We start from the raw sequence: 24,363 nt of genomic DNA, 5'->3' as shown, positions 1-24,363 counted from the left end.
CTTGGCAGCTCATTTTGTAATTCATTTTTATTTGTAAGACTAAACAATATAGTGCTGCTCTCAGTTTCATTCTACAGTGTTTGTTTCAAATTAATAGTTTAGGTCTATGATCATTTGTTTGGTAAATGTAGGACGATGTTTGAATTCTCTATGATGTATATTTAAATAAATTGGTCTTCTGTGATTGAATTGTGATGGGGAGGGGGAGAGAGGGATGTAGTGGTTAAGATGTACGTCTGTGTGGTTTTTAGCTCATGGTTATTTATTCATTTATTAATTCGAGTCTTATCAAATGCCACTGACTGTCTCTCTAGCCTCACAATTTTCTGGTATAGAACCTGAAATAGATATGTTCAATTAGTTAATTTTTTGGAAATTTTAAAATACTAAAACAAAATTGTTGTTACTTCTTAAAGTTATCTTATAAATATAAGTAGTTAAGAATTTCATTGTAAATTCCCCTATCTATTACACTGTAAGCTGTGCATTCAGGACATTCAGAACTAGTTAATAAACTACATGACACTTTGTTTCTGTATTTAAAACTCCATCCATCCAATATTTTATTGTGAGATATCTGTTGTATGATAAGAACTGATAGATACGTTATATACTAACATGATTTTACTCAATTTGTCTTCTTGTCGGGATCTTACAGTAATTTGATGTTGTTATTATAAAATATGATCACAATTGATTTGTGTATTAATAATTTAGGCATTATGTAACAAAAATTCTAAGCTATAGGTTTTCCTTTGGAATTCATCTAAATTGGTGTTACAGCCACTTGGTAAGTGTAAGTTTATTGCTTATTGATGTTATAATGATAAAAAATGGTTTGTTGACTGCTGTTGTAAATCAGAGGTATACAAGTTTGAATTTAATTTTAATAACATTAAAAATTGGTTTAACAAATTTGTATGTTGCTGTATGCAGAATGTAAATGTTTGTTGTGCTTTCAATTTAAACCGTTTTTGTTGGACATTTTCTTTCTGAGCATTTGATGTTCATATAACTTGTCTACATGGTGTAATTTATGTTTCTGTTTAATGCTATTAATCCTTAACTTGGCTATTTAATATTAAGACACAATTTTTATTGTTTATGCGTTTACCTCGTATAAAGCTTAAGTAAAGCGGGGAGTGACGTGAAGGACCGTATGTAGCATGCAGGTTAACGAATGTGTGCCGGCGTACGCTGGGCTGAATGCGTGAGTGCCTCAGACTTTATAATGCTGTAGCACCATTGCATTCAGCTTAGCGCGCGTCCACTAACGCTTTCGCGCATGTGCTACGCATGGCATTCATTCGACGGTAAGTCAGTCCACCAGTTACGTGTGCTTTAAACGTTAAATGTTTGTTGTGTTGTTGCATGTAAAGTTTTGGTGTTTGTTCGTCATATATTTAATGTATAGAAATATCTTTCAGGCAGAAGTTATTAAGCAATTTGTTTGTTTTACTTTATAATTACTTTAATAATGTTAATCCTATTTTGTAGTATATGATTCAAGAAGTAATTGTATACAGAAAACTGAAAACATTTTCAGTTGCTATTATTTTTTTCTTTCTGCGCTATTTTCTAATGATGTATAATGTATTTGACTAAAACATGTGATGAGTCCTGATTTATTAACCATCAAAGTCAGGTTTGCAGAAGTATACTTGCTATTTTTTCATTTGTGTGAACAAATGATATGTGTGTCTTAGCCCAATGTAACATGGTAAGATAACATGTAGTGTGAGCAAATGGTGTAATTCAACTAAATACTAAACGTAGTAGGACTGAAAGGTAATTATACAGTGTGTCCCATGAAGAAGTTTACATGCGTAAACTTCCATGAAATGCTCATTTACTGACTGATCATTTTGAAACTTTACATACTGTAATTAGAATATAAAAATAATGGTGTGTATAATTTGCAATTCATAGAAGTGGAATGGTGATGAAAAGAAAAATGTTTAAAGTCAAATGCATACATTGTTTTATTTGGTTCACAAAATAAACTGTTAACAATAATGTCATAGTGGATGAATTTCAGTTTGAAAAATTTGGCTTTACAGTCAACTTTTCACAGGTTTTAGTTAAAAAAATTTTCACATAAAATTAGCAATAAAAGAGTGTGATCCAATAAAACAATTTATGCATTTCATTTTAAATGTTTTTCTTTTGACCACCATTCATTCTGCTTCTAATAACATAAGAGGGTTGTGAATTTTACACACACTTCATGATAATCTAACCAAAAAGTGTGTAAAGTTTCATAATAATCACCAGTAAATGAGCGGAATGGATAAATTGTTATAGGGGTTTCACTTAGAACAAGAAACTTGAGTATATCCCGCATTGAGCTTAGTTCTGAAAGGACCTCTGTTTATACTTCTGAAGTGACAGGATGTTCAGGACGTGTAAGGTTGGGCGTAGAGACTGGCACTACATCTCAATTATGTCACCTTGGAAGAATGGAAGACTAGCTCTCCCCAGTCAAGTGGGTAGAAGACAGCACTCCCTTATGTCCAGGATACTAACAGCCTCTAACACTAAGGGAGTTTCACCCACACCAACAGTCATCCTCCACAGTAAACTAGACTTACTGATCTACCCTTTTACCCCAATATGTCGTCATTTGTGGTTCAGAGTTCTTCATGATTTCCTTAATAAATTGGGTCTCACGTCTCAAGTGTATAGGGAAATCATCACTAGTGTTCTCTTAAGTAGATATACAAACTCACTAGCTGGAGGAATGTGACTATCAGTGTAGTGAAAGATACATGGTGTTAAATAACATGGGCACTTCATTTCGTACGTGGGAGTTGAGTGAGTGAAAGTGAATAGTGATATGGTATGTTGTTTGTTAACGAATAATATGTTTAATGTCTCACGTCACAAAATATTTTTTGGTGTTGTTTTTTACTTAGTAACTGGTAGTAGTTCACTTTTTTAAATTTAAAGTTGAAAATTAACATTAAGAAGTAACATTTAAACCGTGCCTATTATTCATTATCTCTCTGATTTCTAGTCTGTTTTAGTTCATGTTTATAATGGCAATGTAAACATTAGAAAAAAATTACTTTGGACTGATTGAAACATCTTGATTAGATGATGAATGCTTATTTGGAATTATAGCAAACTTGGAAATATTGCACCTCTCTTCTGTCTTGCCTCACGGGTTTTGTGCTCGGTAAAGAAACATTGTATGTACGTATATCCTACACCGTAGTCTCGGATAACAGTGGCCAAGGCATTCCTCCTTTGACTTTTACAATCCCTGGTTTGATACTTAGCTAACTGCAAACCTGTTTAACCCATTTCTGGTTGCTGACAAGCTATCTCGTCACACAGTGGTTGGGCCTAATGACAAAGTGACGAGCTCAGTTCCGAAAGTGATCTGCTTTGTAATTTACATCCTAATAGTTATAATCATATCTGCTTGATAGCATGATTATGTTAATTAGTTAAATGGTGTGTTTTTAATAACAATAAATAAATTTAATTTGTTATTAATTAATTGTTATTTAATTTTCTAATAAATAAGCTTTCATAAATATCTCATTGATCACAGTTTTATGTCGATGTAGAGCAGTATCACAGCAGATTTGATACTCTGTTTGTACCGTTACTATTTTATTATTTCCCTCAGTTATATAGAAAAATATTAAATATTATTATTATATAGAAAAAAATAACTATTTTCACATTTTATGGTAAACCATCTGCATGTCATTTTGTTATATCTTTGTCTGAGCTGCATGTAATATGACTCAAACGTCACTCCCACTTTTCTGAAACTGTGTCTGTTTTATTATCACTTCTAAATTACCGGTACTCCAATAGCCATTTTTAAGTATACAGATGAAAATATATTTCTAAACCAGAATATGTAATGGGACTAGATATTAAGTAGAGTATAATCAGTAAATGGTTTAAAAATACAGTCTCCCAACAAGAGGATACTGAAAGAAGGAAGGCTAAACTTGGGCAATACAATACTCATGGATTAGCTATTTATGTGATTTAAGCAGCCATATAATTCATGTTGATTGCATTGAACAATATGATACTATTTATAATTTTTTAATATTACAAATAATGCAATAAGTTAACAGTCATAATGTCATATCAAATGAAAGAGTCAATAATTGACTTCTATTAATTTTATTTGAACAATTTGATATTTGGCCTTAAAACAAAAAAAAGTGATTTCTTCCAAAAAAGGAATAAGGTTTTTATTTCATGCTGACAATCTATAACTTAAGTATGGAGGTATCCATACTTCCAAAGTATGTTAGATAAAAATGTTAAAATATATATTAGTTTAATATAATACTGTCAGCAAAATAAGTAGCAACAACAGGGAGAGGAACACTAGGAAAGGCAATACTTCTCTTTTAAAATGTATTTGACTTCTATATGTGGCTAAAGTGGACTTGGGCTTCCATAAATTCTTCCCATAGTTATTTTCTTCTTGCTATTGAACTTCATATGACTTTAGTGTGATAGTCTAGTCAGATTTGGATGAAGCCACAATCATGTGTTCTACATTATAATGCTGATGCAGCCCTTGTGTTTTGTAGTAACATTTCATAAACTTTATAGTAGTCCAATACATGTTAATGTCTCAGCACTGGATATTTAAATTCTATCTTCTCGTGGGATGTGTATTCTTGTCAGGAAGTAGTTGATGTAAAGGTAAATACACTAAACACAGTGATACCGACCTGGGAGGGGCAGAGTCTATTCAGGTTATCGTGATCATTGGATCTCCTGAGTTCAGAACTGACCACTGGTTCTTCACTTCATTTGCAGATACAAATTAGTAAATGATAGTAGGATAAGAAACATAATTGGAGTAGAGCCTCAGGATTAAGACTATCCAAAATGTTTATCTCTCCTTACGTTAAAGGGTGAACAGCTCTCTTGGATCACAATGAGGAGGATATAAGACTGATATTAGGGATGTTAACAGGACATGGCCCCCTAAGGAAACATCGTTTGAGGGTGAGCTTTAGCCAGACTGACGAATGTAGACTCTGTGGAGAAGATGAGGAATCAGCAGAGCATATTTGGTAGGATTGTCCTGCCATCTTAGAAAGTCGGATAAGATTCCTTGGAGCATATCTCCTCAGCCCTAAGGACATCAGAGAACAGGAGCCCTCAAATCTGATCGGTTTTTGGATTAAAGGAAGGGAGGCGCAAAGGTCCTTTTAGGACTAAGCACAGGGACAAACTGTCCTTTTCCCTCAGGAAAAAAAAATGATAGTCCTCTACCATCACAACTAAAAACATTATGAAACCAAGTGATGTTTCTAACTAATCGGTTTGTAACCATGAGTGTTTGTTTGTACAATCTTAGTATTCTGCAGAGTATAAGACCAGATTTAGTCCACTGTCGTACAATTTTGGATAAAAAGAGTTTACACACATTTTTGATCAGAGACAACCATCTTAGCTTTCAGAATTTAACTTTACTTGGGAAAAATCTAAAACCTGGAGAACGCAACTGTCTTATCTGTACATCTGATTTATTTGAATATATATGATTTATAACGTTTTAGGTGGTGTACATCTTTGTTAAAAATATTCTTAAACCTTCAACTTAATCTTCTTTACTTATCTAACCCCTCTCCTCCCTGTGGGGATTAATTTGGAAATTTTTGTTAGATTTGGTTTTTAATCTGTTATGTATGATATTCAAGTTTCTTTTTAGAATTAAAAAACACAATGCATTGTTTTAATTACCTGTTAAACAACGCAATAAACTTTTTTAAATCACCGGACATAATTGTAATCGACAACTTTTGAAGTAGAAATTTAATTGAAAAATTATTAAGTTTAAAGGCAAACAGAAGACAAGTCTCTGAGTTGTTGTTGCCTACACCACTCTAACCAGAATTACCTGAATACCTCAATTCGGTAAACTAAATTATTTGCAAAAATGTTGAAAGATATAAGTAGATAGATGTCCTTGTTTGGAAAAATTTATTATCTATGAGAGTGTACTACTGGGAAATTTATTCTCTTGGTATTTTCTCCAGTTTCTTGCTTGTTCTTGTTTCTGCTGGCAGATTATGATAGAATGTTCTGCCCATGTTTGTTGGTTTTCTTTCAAATGCAGTCAGATGATAAGTGTGGAGGATGAAAGAACTAGTAGTACTCATTGTGTTTACTGGTGTACATGAATGCTTCTCTCAAGATTTTCTCCTTAACATTTATGATTGTCTTCAGAATACAAATTGTGGCAATCGTTTTCAGTGATTTAAAAGCTTCCTTGCAATTTGTACAGTGTTTCAGTCCAACACTTATTGAAAGACGTTCTTTATATTCTTATATTTTTGTTTATTGTCTTCTTCTGAAGAACCAGTATTTATTTTAAATTTTCATTAGATTTGCCATCCCTAACAGTAGCCCATATCTTATGTGAGTTGAAGAGTGCATGGTATACTATTACGGTGGTTTTTGTCATTGATATTTTTTATAAAAGAAAATCAGTGGGAAAAATCCCACTGTTTACATCACAGTACAAAGCTTCAATGTATTACGTGGTAATTCAAGCACCATCATACTCTCGAACACCAACACATTGGAACTAATCCAAAGAACATAACAAAGTTGCGCACACAAGTCATTCTGTAAAACGTCTTAAACTATATCAAACATGTTATATGAACATGACATTTTTGAATATTCTTCTAAAAAATATTAGGTACAAAAATATTAGGTACTCAGACTTCCTTAGCATAACTTTTGTCAATATATTGACAACTGTAAAAAGCATGTTTATTTCAGCTGAAATATGTTGTAACCTTTAGTAGATTTCATGAAATACTAGTTATCTTTTAGTTATTCCGTGATAAAGAATGACTCTTAATTACTTTTCACTTTGATGCACTTTATATATATATTCCAAAATTTACCTTGTGATGGTAGTAAAGTGCGTTGTCTAATGCTACTCTCATTAGACCACAGGCTAAACAGCAAAAAAGACAGTAAACAAAGTGTGTCTTTTAATGCCAGTTTCTACAAGCCAAATAATCATGACAGGAAGTAAATAAGTGAGTCAGATTTTGTTAGCAGTATGTGTTTTCAATTAAAATTACAAAATCAGGTTGTGCTAGACAGATATGACCAATACTTAATAATAACATTTATTAGTAGCAAATACCTTCGGATTTACACACAATTTCATAGGCTTTGCACGTGTATGAGCACTCCTGTTTCATGTGAATTATATTTCTGATGTCAATTTTGAGATTGCCATGTTGCCACGATCAAGAAAAATATATATATACCCAGATCTGGAAAGCCTACTTCAGTTATAAAGCGTATACTTTTGGCCATTGTAATTCATTTCCAGTGTAAGATATATCTGGTGCCACAATTGAGTTTGGTTTTGTTGCCCTGATGAAGAAGATATATACACGCGCGCGCGTGCGCACACACACACACACAAATGCAAAAGCAGGTCTGAAAAGCCTACATCTGTCAAAAGACTTTAAAATGGGTTTTCTTATAACAGTTTTTAAATTTATTGTAAAAGTTAAACGGTAACTTTGTCTTTAATATCTGCATTTCAGTACTGACCAAATGCTGCATACTTGTTTTACTGCACACATACAATATTTGTTAATATGTACAGTTTAAGTATATTATTACTAAAACTTTATTTTCTTCTCTTAATATTATTTTACACTGTGCTCAACAGTGGTTGTAGAAAAAGTTGAAAAGAAGTGCTGTTACTATTAAGCTTACTCTCTGCTTTCACAGTTGTGGTTTTAGTTTTGTTGGTAATATTCCAATTTATGATATTATGATTAAGGACTTTAGGATGAAAGTTAGATGAATAAATTACTTTTTCTAACTTTAAATATACAAGAATGGAAAGTCAGGTAACATGGCATTTAGAGTTAATTTTCTGCCTCTTACATCGGATTTTCATGAAAAGTGTGGCCCAAGTTCACTTTAAACCTGTATCTGCCATCAGAAAAGTCAATTTTTGCTGTTAAATAAGCTATATTAAAAAAATTATTACAGATTATAATTTCTCTACTTGCATCCATTATGTCAAGCATATTCTACTGTATTCTCAGAGTGAGTTCATCTTTAATAATCGTGTATAGAATTGAATTTTTAAAATATTATAGTGGTCTTATCATGAAAAAACATTATTAACTGAACTAAAATTTTAAGTTTAACCGTGTTAAGAAACAAAAATTTGTTTTATTAGAAATTTTTTATGTACCATAACTAGTACAGTCATATCTACTAAAAAGTACATGTATCTAAAAAACTACTAATAAAAGTTATGTAAGGATTAAAGAAATAAATACATAACATATTTAAAATACCTAATTTTTTTTAAACAAACTTCATACAGACGTTGGAATACACTGGCCAAAATCCAGTGTACAGAATAACATCTAAATCTTAATAGAAACCAATATTAGTCCATCACAAGAATTCGAAAAATTATTTTGTGGTGTTGCGTTTAGAATATCAAAATTCTTGATCTAGGAGAGATAAGTATAAAGGCTTTATTACCAACAAAACTAAAACCAAAACTGAAAGAATTATAAAAATGTATGTATTTCTTCAAATTAAAACTAAGTTATGATAGAGATTAATATTAATAAATCTCTTGTGCAGACCAGATGTAAAGGAAAAATTAAACATTTGCGATGTAATACTAACATGCTTAGTGGGGTTCATAACAATCTTTATGATGGTTTGTAAAACAAAAATTCAAAAGGGGTAAGAACTCTTGTGGTAATATTAAACATTTTCGATGTAATACTAACATGCTTAGTGGGGTTCATAACAATCTTTATGATGGTTTGTAAAACACAAATTCAAAAGGGGTAAGAACTCTTGTGGTAATATTAAACATTTGCGATGTAATACTAACATGCTTAGTGGGGTTCATAACAATCTTTATGATGGTTTGTAAAACACAAATTCAAAAGGGGTAAGAACTCTTGTGGTAATATTTCTCTCAGTAAAAGTTCTTTCTACTTTTACTAATTTTTCTAGAATTGCAACAATATTTTCTTTTCATTGACTGTCAGTACTATCTAGTCAAATCATAAAGTGCCTATTTCGCAGCTCTGCCAACATCTTTGCTATACTACTTTTGCATTTTACCTTTGCTTTGAGAGGGTCAGCAAGAGAACACCACATTTTTAATAGTACAACTAACTCCAAACCTAAAGAAATTTACTCTGGGATCTTTCTTGATACCACTCTTTTAAGTTCCTATTCATGAACTCCAGTGTTAGATAACTGATAAAGCTCATGAACTGGCCATTATAGCTAATAGTAGAGCAATTAATTGTCCTTGCACATAGCATTTTGATGAAATTAGCAGAGATTACGTATGGGTACTTCTCTGAAAGATTGTCTACAAGACACCATCGTGGCTTATCTTCTGGATCAACATATGTAGCTTCCTATCACTGAGCTAAAAACACCTAAAACCAGGAGTGTTTATCAAAATTATCTATCACCATTTACACATTTCAGACAAGCACATGTTTAGGCAATACTAGCCACAACAAAGTTCGCAGGGACAGTAACAGCCCTCACTGGATCATTTTCATAAACATTTTAAAGCCAAGTTTTTTATATATATCTGAGTCTGAAATTATGGCATGTCTTATAATGACTTTTCTTCCTTATATTATTTTAAAATGGATTTAATTTTGTTGCTGAGAATATAAAAAGTGGTTTTGCTTAAAATAAAATCCAGTTCCTTTAATAATATATGTTTTATAAACAGAAAGATTTTGGCTCTTGATCTCTCACGTACAATTTCTGAAAGTATAAACTGGGTACACTTTATCAGGCTTGAGGATATTAAATAAGATCGTAATGGGGCCAAAACTGGAAAATAAATCAGGACATCAAACAGATTTATTTATAGCAAAGGGGTTCTGTAGTTTTTAGCAGTAAAACTAATATGTGTTATTTACAATATTTACAATTTATGTAACTATTGTATAAAGATAAAATCAATATTTATCCCACGATTATGGGGGAGAATACCACTAAAGAATAGGTTTTGTAATATGTGTAGCTTCTAAATTTGTGTAGCTTCTAAATTTGTGTAAGTGACAATGTCCTTTTGGTGACACTGTTGTTGTGTTGTAGAACCGGATGACCTGGAAGCTGCTGTCAATTCACTGACTGCAGAACCATTCCTGCAATTGGAACCACCATTGTCAGAAACCGACTACTCCTTCAGTCTTGACAACGATGAAGGCTTCAATGACCTCTTCCTCGACCAAATATTTTAAGCTCACCAACAGTAACATTGTTTATTCGCTTACTTTAACACACTAATTTTGTACAAGTTAACCCTTTGAGGACGAGGTTTGTCTGTTAAAATATATGGAAACAAACGCTACTTTATTAAACTGCCGTTAAGTTGTGTCTATAAATGCACAATATTACGTTGTTTGACATTGTCTTTTTTTATATAACAGAGGTTCAAAGAACTAATCTGTGTTATCTTTTAAATTATTATAAATCCATTAGAATATTTTTATTATTGTCTCAAAAACTTTTTGGATCAGCTGATATTCATTATTTTCTTTCTATTATATCAAGTTTATTATTAAACAATTAATTGCTGTTGTGTTAATTTTCAAACACATTTCTATTTTGAGATATGTGTTGTAATAGTACCGTCTGTGCTAGTAGAATAGATCATGTTTAAACCTGATCTTTGTGAACAGAGTTTTAAAATAATTAAGTGTCAAATAACAAGTGTACATATTGTAAATAGACATTTTGTGATTTTTTAGTACGTCGTATAAAACTTTTTCAACAAAAATACACGATTTATAGAGACTTCCTTTAATTTATAAGCACCCATGTTTAGCAATATTATGTTATTTATGTTGGTTCTCTGTGTCCATGTGTTGTCCTAGATACTACTTCAATGTGCTCAAGGTGAAGCATATGCCGTCATATTTCTTACAAACCCTCAGCAATAATACAATTGTTTCAGATTTGTTCCACATCTCACTGGTAAAATAATATTTTGAAACATAAATTAATACATTTCTTTAAAAAACATTCATCTGTATAATCTTTATAAGAAGTACACTTCTTATTTTCAAATTTACATAAAAGTCTATTCTAGTAGTATTTTAAATTCTGATTCTTTCATGAGACATTGTTTTATGCAGCATTTGAGGGAAACATGTAACTTATTTAATTGTGCAAAAAATTAGGAATAATTATTTTCTACAACGTCCTGAAAGGGTTAAAATACTGTAAATCAATTTTAGATTTTGATTGATAAATGTTCAAGATTAAAAGGATAAATCCCTAAAAGTTAATAGGCAGTACACATTACATCTGTATTCTCTAATTAGCTTTTATCCTAATTTTAAAGTTCATTTTAAAAAGCTTATTTTATTATTTTACAAGGATTTTCAGTTACCAACAAGATTTTTGTTTCTATAGTTATTACAAGTACAAGTGAAGTAGGGAGCAGAAGTATGAGAAAGGAAACTATCCCAAACTTAGTTTAACCAAGTCTGAGATATATTATATTGGTGACAGTGCAGTACATTTATGCCAAGTATGTAACTCTCTTTCTTGTAAATAGCGGTTTTCTGCCTAGTGAATACATGCTCACTCTTTTTATTAATTGTAATGGCTCATCTTTAAACATTATTGAAGAATTATCGGAAATTAGAATATAGTAAGCTACATTTTCCTTCTTTGTTGGCATTCATGCCGTGATTTTATTGGCCATTGCATTTCAACTGTGGTTTTGTCATGCCATCTTGGCATAGTTTGTTTTGTTGCCGGCAAGTATACGAGTACCATTATCATTGCTGTTTTATTTGGTATTACGTCATGCATTGTGCTAAAATGTTTGTAAATACAATATGGTATGAATTTTTGCATTTATATTTTTGTCAATTGACAGTTAACGTCCATTATTGTATTTGTTTAATTTGTACGCGTATTATCGAATTTTTATTTGTAAATATAGTATGTTTCTACTTAATACAACAGATATTATGTTTTTAAACAATCTTTAAAATTTAATGGCTATTTTTTAGGGTGAGTACATTTCTTAAGACTAGGTAGTCCTCTCAAAATTTGTAATTTTTTCATTAACTTTATAAATGAACAATCCCAATATATGGAGGGTTCACAAAATGGTGTCACTTTGATGTGAGTATAGTACACATAATTTCAAACAAAAAATGTCATCTACCATTTTGTATTTTGTATAAAAAAATTAATATCTCTTGAACTAGTGAAGCTAAAGCTATCAAACTTCTCACATTGCTAGTAACATTTGTTTATTTATTTATTTAACACATAAGAGAAAACACTAAAAAAATAATGGTGTGATTTGCTTTAATAGTAATAAAATAGAATTTGTTTTTGTTCAAATTTTTAAAGTCAAACAACAATAAAACCAATATATTTATAAAATATTGGTTATCAAATAAATATACAGGGTGGTTATAAATTATTGTACACATTTTAAGATTGAATAAATAAATAACCAATCAACTTAAAAACATGGGAATTGTTTTTATTAAATTGTAAATTTAAAACAGTTTTATATACTGACTGAAAATTAATAATTGTACACATTACAATAAAAAAGTAGTTATAAAAAGAAAGTTAAAAATGTCACTTAAACTGTGGGTGTAAGGTATGATTCTTTTTAATGACTTGTGTTGTGACATAGTCAGCTGGTCAACAATGGATCTTTCCACACCAGCTGTTAATTACAGTTGACTAAACAAACACTAAACTAACCTCAGTATCAAAATGGCTAGTGTGCAAGAAAAAAGCAAGGTGTGTTCTTTGGTTTCATGAAAGCAGATCTGTAATAACTGTTTCAAAGAAGGTTTCGTTTAGAGTATGGCCGCAATCCTCCGAGTAACAATTCTATAAAATGCTGGTATAGGCAGTTTGAACAGACGGGAAGTGTCCAACATAGAAAAGGTGCTGGTAGACCTCCAGTTTCTGAAGCTATTGTTGATCAAGTAAGAGAATTGTTTACGAGGAGCCCTGGTAAGTCTACTCGGCGTGCAAGTTTGGAATTAGGATTACCTCGATCAACAGTCTTAAAAATTTTGCACAAACAACACCTTAAGCTCCAGCCATACAAAATTCAGTTATTACATGAACTAAAACCTAATGATAAACCTCGACGCTACGATTTTGCTGTTAGATTACTTGACCTCGAAGAACAAACAATAAACATTGGAGAAACCAATTTCTTGAAAAAAGTAATTTTTTCTGATGAAGCAACCTTTCATGTTTCTGGTAAGGTGAATAGACACAATTGTAGGATTTGGGGTACTGAAAATCCTCATAATGTTCGAGAAGAAGAAAGAGACAGCCCTAAAATAAACGTTTGGTGTGCATTGGCTATAGATGGTCACTAAAGAGGTATACCTCGACATGCTTGAACTTTTTTGCAATACCGCAAATTGAGCATAGACAACCAAATGTTTACTGGCAGCAAGATGGTGCCCCTCCACACTGGGGTAAGATAGTACGTGACTACCTAAATGACACGTTTCCTGGTCGTTGGATTGGACGGGATGGTCCAATTCCTTGGCCTCCACGTTCCCCAGACATTACACCCTTAGACTTTTTTTTTGTGGGGGCTATGTCAAGGACAGAGTCTTCGCCAAAAAAAGTTCAAGATATTGAGGAACTCAAGAATAGAGTTCGAGAGGTTATTGGAAGCATAACTCCAGCAATGCTCAGAAAACACATGGTGTGAGGTTGAATTTAGACTACAAACTTTGCGTGCAAACCTCAGAGAGCACTTGGAATTAGTTTAGTTTCCTTGTAAAAGTATGAGTAATCTTTTTGTCCTTCATTGGTAATAAAACTGTTTTAAATTTGCTATTTAATAAAAACAATTTCCATGTTTTTAAGTTTATTGGTTATTTATTTATTCAATCTTAAAATGTGTACAATAATTTATAACCACCCTGTATTATATATTTATTTTTTATAAAAAATACACAAGATACCAACGTTTTAGCCACTTCTATAACAATTCCAACGGTACCTTTTGCAACCGCATAAGCGAGCATGATCACTTTATAGGTATGTTTGCACAAGCCAGGAGCAACACAGATTTTAACAGTTTGATCAAATAAGCTGATTGATTTGATCAAAACTGATAAAATCTGTGTTGCTTCCGACTTGTGGAAGCACACCTATAATGTGATTGTGCTCGCTTATGCGTTGTTGGATTTCGTTGTAAAAGGTACCATTACAATTTTTATATAAGTGATTAAATAGTCTGTACCTTGTGCACTTCTTTACTGGGTTTTCGTTATTTGGCAACAGGCGCCATTTTGTTGGTATTAAAGAAAATCACTTCATTATTTTTTAAATGTTTTATTTTTATGTAATATTACTTATTTTCTAAGTTTGGTGTCTGTAGCTTAACTAGTTCTAGAGATATTAATTTGTTTATAAAAAATACTAAATGGCGGCTGGCGGCTAAATGAGACATATCTCAACCTATATTTATATAACATTTCTGTTTTAAATTATGTGTACTACTATTCACAGAAGTTTGTGACACACTTTTGTGAACATCCTGTATGTGTATGTGTAAAAATAGAGTCAAAATATTAATACTGAAGTAGTATATTTCGTTTCACGATTCTTCAGAATATGGAAAAAAATACATAACCAAAACATAAAATATAAATAAATAATAAGCTATATATTTTTTTAAATAAAACATTTGTAAATAATTTTTTTTATTTGTGAAAACTATGGTATACAATATGATATACTATTGTATATTTATAATTTTTGCTGCTTAAATCTTTTTGCTATGATGCTTGAAATTGGTCGGTATTTAAGAGAAAAGACTGCTAAAAGAAGGACTAATAAGTGAAGATTTGAAGCCTAATAATGTTCTCACTAGATTAGTGGTACAGTATGAATGTTGAGCACTTACTTGTATGATTTAAGCTTAAAAATTGTACAAAATCATAAAAGCATACAAAAGAGGCTCAAAATTGAACAATTTGGTGTCCTAATTTAAGTTTTTTAATAGACTGTGAATACATTTAGAATGTTTTGAGGGGTTTACTTATTTCATTAAAGGTGAATAGTGTATTAAAACTACTTAAATTGTAGAAAACTGTGAATAAATCAAAGTAGTGTCCTTTCTATCACCAAAAGAGCATTTGGTTATCAACAAGTTTGTTTTAAGGTGGGTTACATGACTTAAAATCTAAAAAAAACTGGCAAAAAAATTTGACAGGTTTATGGTTTGATCCAAAAGTGGGGGCAATCACTTTTCGCTTGGAATTGAAATACCTTTTGACAACAAAAGGGTCCAAAACTATGCTCTTAAATTAAAAGTTATGATTTTAAAATTGCAATGATTGGTAGAATTTAATTTTTAAACATTTGAAAGAATATAGTAAAAGAGTTATCAAGTTTGATATTCATAAATGTTAAAGCAAAGGGAGAACAATTATTCTGAGATGTCTATTTCCTCCCCAAACTTTACCCACCAATTATTTCCTGCACAGTTGTCTGCTTCATTCAGTATATTAGCTGTGGAAATGAGCTGATCATTCTAAAATTCTTGAGAATCTCCAAAGCTGAGGGTATGGAGAGGAAGAGGTACTTGCACTGGAATGATGATTGAGATGAGATGGGAGAATCGAATATGGTGTATTCACAAGCATCCCTGTATTTGAATATGTATTCGAATACTTTATCTGCGTTGAGTATTTCTAACAGACAAGTATAGACTTGTCTTACTTCCTTCCTGTAATTCGTTTTGGTTATTTGGAATTACCCTGCCAAAAAGGTGGGGAAATCCTTTGAATTTTGGTGCCTCTTACAAACATGTCATACTCATGATTTATGAACTACAGAAAAATAGATTTGTTTACTTGCTACTTCAGTCCTGTCTGAAAGATTCTTTTCTACTGCAGGTTTTGTCACCAATGACCCTAGAAATATATTGAAGCCAAAAACCTCAATCATATTTTGTTTTTACACAGCAACATGAAATAAACACTCATTTTTGTCTTTATTGTTTACAAATGTATTTATTAATTGAATATTAAATTTGTACAGTTATACATTTTGTCAAGTTTCAAAATGTTTAATTACTTATTCAAAATTATGAATCTCTTCCTAATTTTCTTTTCATAGTCTATGTATATTCATTTAAAACCCTCCAATGAATACTTACTTGTATGTGAATACAAGTACAGCTCTTAAATATTTTATTTGAATACTATTAGTCCGGTTTGAATTTGATTCTTCCAGAAAAATTGTATTCATTTCCAAAGTGGTGTTATTCATTTTGAGGTATTTGAATATCTGAGTTACCTGGGCTGTATTCGATTCTCCCATGACTATTGGGAGGTGGAAAGTCACATTCCTATAGCTATGATGCCTATCAGTCACAAGTCAGTGATTGTGCAGAGTATTTTGATGTTAAACTAGAGTTGTTCATGAACTATTGTCACTACTGAATTGCTACATCATGGTATCCAATATCACAAATCATATAGTTTCCATAAAGTTTTGTGATAACCCTTTATACTTGACTTTTTATAAATTACAAAACTTACCTAAGGACCTTAAATTATATTAAGAAAAAACTGTTATTTTAAATTTTTCAGACAACACCTCATCTCCAAAATGAGCAGTCAATATAAGAAGATTATTTTGAGCTTAGCATCTCTGTTTATTAACTTGACTATAGTGCACAATCATCAGTGTATCTTCTCCTATGTTCATGACCCATGTGTCTTATCACCCACTTCCCACATTCCAACCTGTCAATAATTGTGGTTTGCTGCCTACTTCTCTCAGTACAATAACTGTGAAACAAATTTCTTGTAAATATTTTTATAAGCCTCAGGTATTTGACAAACTTATGTTTTAATCTGTAATGAAAACGCTAACAATTCTATTTTTAATAATATAATTCAATTGATATTGATTATTGCTGTTAAATGGTACACAATATTTCTCCTCCTAGTTCCAAAAGTTAATTGAAAGCATTTTCATTAAAATAATGTTGTGGTTTAACTTTGTATAGACTATGATAAAATTAAACAAATGAATTCTTATGAAGATTTCAAAGAGTTTTATACGTAATTTTATACTTTCAGTTGTATAATTATTTAAATTCTTATATTTGAATGTAAAAATTGTCTTCAGTTTCATCAACGTAAAAAAAATATAGAAAAGAAATATTCTAACCCAATTAAAGCTACATCTGTACTATTTCCCCTTTATTTTAATATAAATTAGAAGTGATAAATCATAAATTTCAAAGTATGAATTTCACCAATCAAATTAATGATTTTCCTAAATTATAATTATTTTAATAATTTGTTCACAATAATACACTCTGCTTCTAGTCCTTGAAATACCTTATATATATAAAAATAAATTATAAAAGAGAATTATGGTCTTGTACAGTGCCACATTTTTGTTTGCCTTATGCTCTGTCAAATGCTGATTGTAACTGTGATGTATTGCTTTGTTTGTGTCTGTTGGTTCGAGTTGTCAGGAGTAGTCATGTTTGGACAATTGATGTCTGGCTTTAGTATGGTCTGGCCAAGTATTCATTACTAGGTTTCAGTAGTAAATGAACAATAATTCTTCCTCTGTATATTTTCCCCCAATTACATTGGATTGGAGGTGGGATTTAACTGAATTGGCTTCTTTATAAAAATTAGTATATGATCTTACATAATTATTTTCATGTATTTTATCATATTCTGTAGGATATCTGTCTCCCAGGTGCAGTGCCTTTTTTGACTTGTTATTTCCACTGAAGGAACAAATTACTGTTAAAAATGATATTTTGTTCATCCTATTCTCTCTAAAAGGTGTATGAACACGGACAATGACTTTGTACTCTTTAGTTTGTACATTTTTTAGATGTCTTATTTTAATTAGTGTATGACTCAGATGTACTACTGGCATTATGGCAGGCAAGATCGATGTTTCTTCGAATTTTCTTTCAGCTGAGCACAGCAACTTCATTTTTGAAGCTTAGTTTTTGTAGCGTGTTGTTAATCGACAAATAAGCCAGTTTTGTCAAATCATCTGTTGCAGAATTAAATTGAACCAATTTTTATCTCCCATGTATACAACTGTTTACTGATGCTAGCCAGTTGTAGTTTCAACGCTTTTTACCTTTCAGTTTTGTTTTGACACTTGCAATGTTTTATTGCCCGAGACGCCCAATTAGTTCCATTTTCTTATAATGAAATCTGCTTTACGTCTTGATTACTTTTCAGGTTTGATTGGCATACCTCAGATAATTAACAAGAAAAATTAGGATAAAAAATGTTAAAAATTTATAACATTTGAACTCTTAAAACATACGATATTTGCAGTCAATAGTAAACTTTCCCTATGTTATAGTATCCAGTTAGTACTAAATAAATACTATGCTGTTCGAATTAATTGGGACAAATGAAAAAAACCAATTTTTTCCTAAAACATTAGTTTTTAATCATTAGATACCTTATTTAGATTGAACAATCAATACATTAGTATGAAGTATGTCCTCCTTTAGCAGAAATGACCTCACCTACACGTCTTGGCATTGACTCCACTAGTTTAGCACACATGTTCTTGACTTCATCATCGTGAAACCAAACTTGTATAGCACTTGTTATCATTTTTTCTTTTGTAGTGCAATCCATCTTAGCTAAACGTTTCTTGAGAATATGCCATAAGTTCTCAATCGGATTTAGGTCGGGTGAGTTACCAGGCCAATCAAGCACTTTTACTTTGTTTTCCCGCATAAAAGTCTTGACCAATTTTGAATTGTGGCAAGGGGCTAAGTCATGTTGAAATGTTCCATCAAATGTTTCCATAAATGGAACTATCCGACTGCGTAGTATGTCGATGTATTTGGCTGAATTCATCATCCCATTGATGGGAACTAAGCTCCCAGTACCATTTGTGGTAAAAAAACCCCAAAACATCTGTTTAGAAGGATGTTTAACAGTCTGTTGGATATGACCTTCTCGCAAAGGTTCACCTTCACTCCGCCTAACAACACTTGATAGATATCCCTGCACAAATAAATGTGATTCATCACTGAAAATAACTTTTTTTCCAGTCATCTACAGTCCATGATCGGTATTTCTTAGCCCATACTAAACGTTTTTGCATCATTTTCTTAGTAAGAAATTGTTTTTTCTTCGGTTTTCTTGCCTTTCGACCAACTTCCAGAAGTCTTTTCCTTACAGTTGAAGTACTCACTTCAATACCAGAATCCAACAAATCCCTTCGAAGGTCTGTGCTTGTCTTTCTTGGATTTATTTTGCTATTTCTTATTAGAATTTTGTCAGTTCTTGGAGTTGTTTTACGTTTGCGCCCACATTTTCCTTTTCTTTTTGGAGACAATGATCCGGAATCTTGATATGTTTTTAAAATTCTGGAAACACTAGATTTTCCCACACCAACTGCTGTAGCTATATCTCTCACAGTCATAGACGTGTGTTCATTAAGAGCAACAACTTTAGCACGCTTCCTAGGTGTTATATCCATCTTTGAAGAAGCACGTAATAAACGGAACACAGTACCACAACCACCGACCGCCACAAAGAAAGGCTCACAACTGAAGGAATGACACTCCAAAACCAGTCAAACAAGTTTTTTACAGTCAAGGTCAACCCAGCACACTACTTCTATGCAGTTATAACCGGTTTGAAGCGGTCTGGGACATCACCAGTTATCACAAACTAACAAAGACCAGAAAAACATGTTTGTCCCAATTAATTCGAACAGCATAGTATTTGTACTAATACTACCAATATTCATTATTTGCTAAGTTATCCCAACAAAGAAGCATTTAGAACCAAAGTTAATAGAGTTTATTACCAGAACTATTGTTTATAAACAGGAAATTGCACATTCCTTGCAATTTTGCATATAACTTCTGAAAAATACTCAAAATGTTTATTTACATCATTCCCATGATTATGAAATATAAATACTGTGAGAGTTAATTCCCATGGTTTGTCTGGAACAAATTATCTGTGTGAATATCTATAGTTGCCATAAGTTTCCTGTTCTCGGTACTAATTCTACGTGGCACTATTTCATTTAAGGTAATAACACTACTGAGTGAATGAATTTGTTGTTTATTGTTAAGTGCCAGTTTCTATTAACAGAAAGCGAAATAACTATGTAGGTTTTATTTTAAAATTAAAAATTATATTTATTAATTCTTTAGTTATACTTAGTGAATTAACTTATAATTTGACAAAATCTTGTTATGTACCAATGAATATATTAAGTATTTCTGTTATTTTTTTTACTGTATATACCAGTACTTATAATCCAGTTTTCCATTTTAATTTAGGTTTAGCTTTATTAGTGTTATTTTTCTAATAGTGTGATTTGTTTTGTGTTAAAACATTTTACCCTCTCAAGTGGTTTATACAACCATACATATTATTTAAAATTGTACATATCGCTTCACATTTAATTTTTAAGAGTCAACAATAATTGTATAATTTCCATTATTTGTACATTTGTAAATAGTAGTTGTTTGTTCGACCGCTGCTCAAAGCATTGTTTATTAGCTGTTTTGTAATGTTATTAACATTAACTGACTTTGGTTAATTTAGTTCATTAATGAGCCCTAATAGGGTATCTATATTGACTAATAATTATTAATAGTTTTGGAAAGTAATATTTGTTTTATTTACATAAATCAATGTATAATATTATTGATTTGATATTTATGATGAAATTCATTAATGTAATTAAACATGTTGTTTGTGAATATGTTCACATGTAAATTCAAATTAATTTTTGTTATAAAAACTGTTGTTATTAGGGTACCTTTAGCCCTGCAATGTTATTTTCTTTTAACAAATAAACCAGTCAGAACTCAATACTATGATGAATAGCAGGAGCAGGAGAAAATTAGTCTTTTATTCACTTAAATTTGTTTTATTTCAAATTGATATTTGATTTGCAATTTTTAAATACCATTTATATTTTAAGAGTATTATTAATAAATTAAAGACATTACAAATTGGTTTAACATAGCTTTACCAATAAATTAAATTAAATCAAAGTTCAAATGGTTTTATGCTATAATTTAACAATCAATTTGAACTTTTACTTTTATCTTTTTAATTATGTTAGTGTTTGGCTCAATGTATATTCAAGAATTTACATGTTCTCTTCCAATACTAGATTCCTGTAAGGATTCTATAATGTATGAATTAACACTTAATAATATAGGTTTTCATTCGTATTTCAATATGGTATTTGAGTTAGTGGTGTTAATAATATCTTAAAAACCTGCTATGTTGTATTTTATATTAAGGATCTGTAAGTCTTGTAAAATGAATTTTAAGGAACGATCAGTTATTTACTACGCTTAATTTCCAATAAAAGACTCGCATGAACATATTTGTACTTATGTGTTGTCATGTTGGTGTGCTTATACAAAATTGGACTTTAATTCAGCTTGTACATCAGTGGTTCTACAAATGGCTGTCTACGCTTATCACCCCTACAGTCACCTGGTCAGTTAAAACTTCTCAATGGACTCTAATACCTATTGTGCCTTTTTAGCAACCATTGGTTTACATTGTAATGTGTTTTAAAAATTAACTGATAATAATATTAGAACATAAGTTGTTAGTTGCCATCACAAGAACCTTTTGACACATCACGGATTTAGATTAGTACAAAGCATTGTTGTATATATAGCAATAGTAAATGTTTCTACGATGTCGAAATATGATTTACTCACTTGTGAGTTGTGGCAACTTAATTGTGGATGATTTTTAACTATTAATTTCTCCATTACTACTGTGCCTTTTTACCTATAAATTCATTGAAAGACTTAGAATCGTGTGCCTATCTCTTTAGAGTGTAGATTGGAGAGGCTGATTATTCTAAAAATGTATTAATTTAAAAAATTTGAATGTATTTAAACTAAAATCAGTTGGCTTATTTTATTGTAATTTATTAATGTTTTGTAGTTTACTGTCCACATAAAGTTATTTTTTAACTTGTTTAGATTGTGTAGTGTTTGGTGAGTGTTATAAGTTTTAAAACTTATGGGTTTGTTGTGCCTTTTATTAATTGAATTGTGCCAAAGTGTAAACTGTGTAAAAATATCCACAATTAAGTTAATAGAGATGTATAGCCTTAAAAATTAGTTTGTACTATCATATATATATATATATATATAAATATATATATTAATATATTCACTTCTTGGTTGTTATACAACTGACAATTGTATGTACACATACAGGTTGTTAAAATAAAATAGTTTTGATGGACATGAAATATATAATTTTTCTTTATGAAAATCTCCTTTTTAACTTTTCCTTGTAATTGTACTTTTTGTTTTGCTTAAAACTACATTAGGATAATCATATATTTTCGAATAGTTTTTCGTTCTGTTCTTTGCGCTATTGTTATTTCATAATCAATTGTGAGTAGAATATTTATAACTTATATCTAACATCAAAAGATAATTCATTGATTTAATTTAATTTAATGGGTTTATTTAACTTTAACCTCAGAACTGGCTATAGAAGTAGAATCCAGTTGACTCGAACAGCAACAGTGGGCATCCTAACTGAGTTATCTGCACATTCAAGTCAGGATGGTTGTGTGATAAAAAGTGCTACTCTCGGACGTGGGAGTTAGTTAGCCTTGTGGAGTAGTCTCGGGTTTGATTCCCGTGCCTGATGTTAAGGGTTTTTGCAGTCTTGTGCACACTTATGAGACTGGTCTGTGGTAAAACCAGTGGGAGGGATTTTTGTTGGTCTTGGGTCAGTGTCCAACTGTGTCTTTTTTCACTTTTTTCACGCATGTTATAGTACTAACCCTTCAGCCCTCTCCACACACATTCCACTTGCCTCGCATTTACTGTAAAATGCAAGTAATGAGTAGGGGGGGGGATAAATGTTCATAGTAGTGAATGAGTGCTAATGGAGAATTCGTTGTAAGTGTTCTAAACGGCTAAAGCAGCCCTTACTGCAGGATACAACGATAATCGCACTCTCAGCGCATGTTATAGTACTAACCCTTCAGCCCTCTCCACACACATTCCACTTGCCTCGCATTTACTGTAAAATGCGAGTAATGAGTAGGGGGGGGGGGATAAATGTTCACAGTAGTGAATGAGTGCTAATGGAGAATTCGTTGTAAGTGTTGTAAACGGCTAAAGCAGCCCTTACTGCAGGATACAACGATAATCGCGCTTCAGCGCATGTTATAGTACTAACCCTTCAGCCCTCTCCACACACATTCCACTTGCCTCGCATTTACTGTAAAACGCGAGTAATTAGTAGGGGGGGGGGGATAAATGTTCACAGTAGTGAATGAGTGCTAATGGAATTCGTTGTAAGTGTTCTAAACTGTTAAATCAGCCCCTACTGCAGGATACAACGGTAATTGCGCTTCAGCGCATGTTATAGTACTAACCTTTCAGCCCTCTCCACACACATTCCACCTGACTCTACTTACTGTCAATTCTCGTGTTCACGTTGGAATTCTCACTTAACAGTATTCACAGACGAGGTGTCTGCCCTGTAAATTTGTTCTACACGAATTCTCTTACTAATTCACAAGAGTTTCATCACCGCAACATTCGCTGTCATTAATATCACGGTGTAAACCGAGTGTCCACTGCCTATCCCCTTCGTAGCTCTCTTACCTCACGAACGAGAAAAACACTAAACAACTATTCTAGACCCGAAGAACTGATACCCATGAGTAATTAGTACCCAGATCTTCCACTCTCTGCATTCTCATACGAGTTTGGCCGGAGGTACAAACAAATTTTTAAGTCGTTACAGGTCGGGTGTCCCACACTGATATTGGTGAAGGAAGCTGTCAATTGAACCCCCATGGAAAACAAACAGTTTTCCCCTAAATCGACAAAATGCAGCCCTTACTAACTTCAGTTAAAAATTCTTAAAAAATTTAGGTAGGTCACGTGTGACCTCCAACTTTATGTGTAATCGTTTGGGTTTACTCGTACGCTATAGGTGTTATTATTGAACCATTATTCTCATAATACTTCAGTTATGAGATTTAAAAAAATTCAACAAACCTTAGAATTATCTTGGTCTATAGAATCTGATAGTTTGCAGAAATACAGTTATGTAGATTCCTACATGTTTGGTTCACCATTTGTGTAAATCACCCAGATAGAAAAAGAGTATGTATCTTAAAGAGGCTCTTAAAGTCTACCTGCTTTTTTAAATATTAAGGTTGAGTAGAAAGATTTAAACTATTTTTAGCGTACTTATAGAATATAGCACCAAATCTAATGATAATAATCACAAACGTAAAAAAAGTGGGTAT

At 31.7% G+C, this 24,363-nt stretch overlaps 1 protein-coding gene across 1 annotated transcript in view; it reads left to right on the top strand.

Moving 5' to 3' along the window:
* The window catches only part of LOC124359329 (transcription factor E2F3-like), a 67,791-nt gene extending 55,591 nt beyond the window's left edge, over window positions 1-12,200 (top strand). The window contains exon 10 of the mRNA XM_046811988.1: window positions 10,141-12,200. Within this exon, the coding sequence (XP_046667944.1) occupies window positions 10,141-10,286 (146 nt within the window). The 3' untranslated portion in view covers window positions 10,287-12,200. The remainder of the gene's footprint in view (window positions 1-10,140) is intronic.
* The last annotated feature ends 12,163 nt before the right edge of the window (window positions 12,201-24,363 follow it).

Source organism: Homalodisca vitripennis, chromosome 4, assembly GCF_021130785.1.
Source record: "Homalodisca vitripennis isolate AUS2020 chromosome 4, UT_GWSS_2.1, whole genome shotgun sequence".
Lineage (NCBI taxonomy): Eukaryota > Metazoa > Arthropoda > Insecta > Hemiptera > Cicadellidae > Homalodisca > Homalodisca vitripennis.
This window is presented reverse-complemented; position numbering and strand designations above follow the sequence as displayed.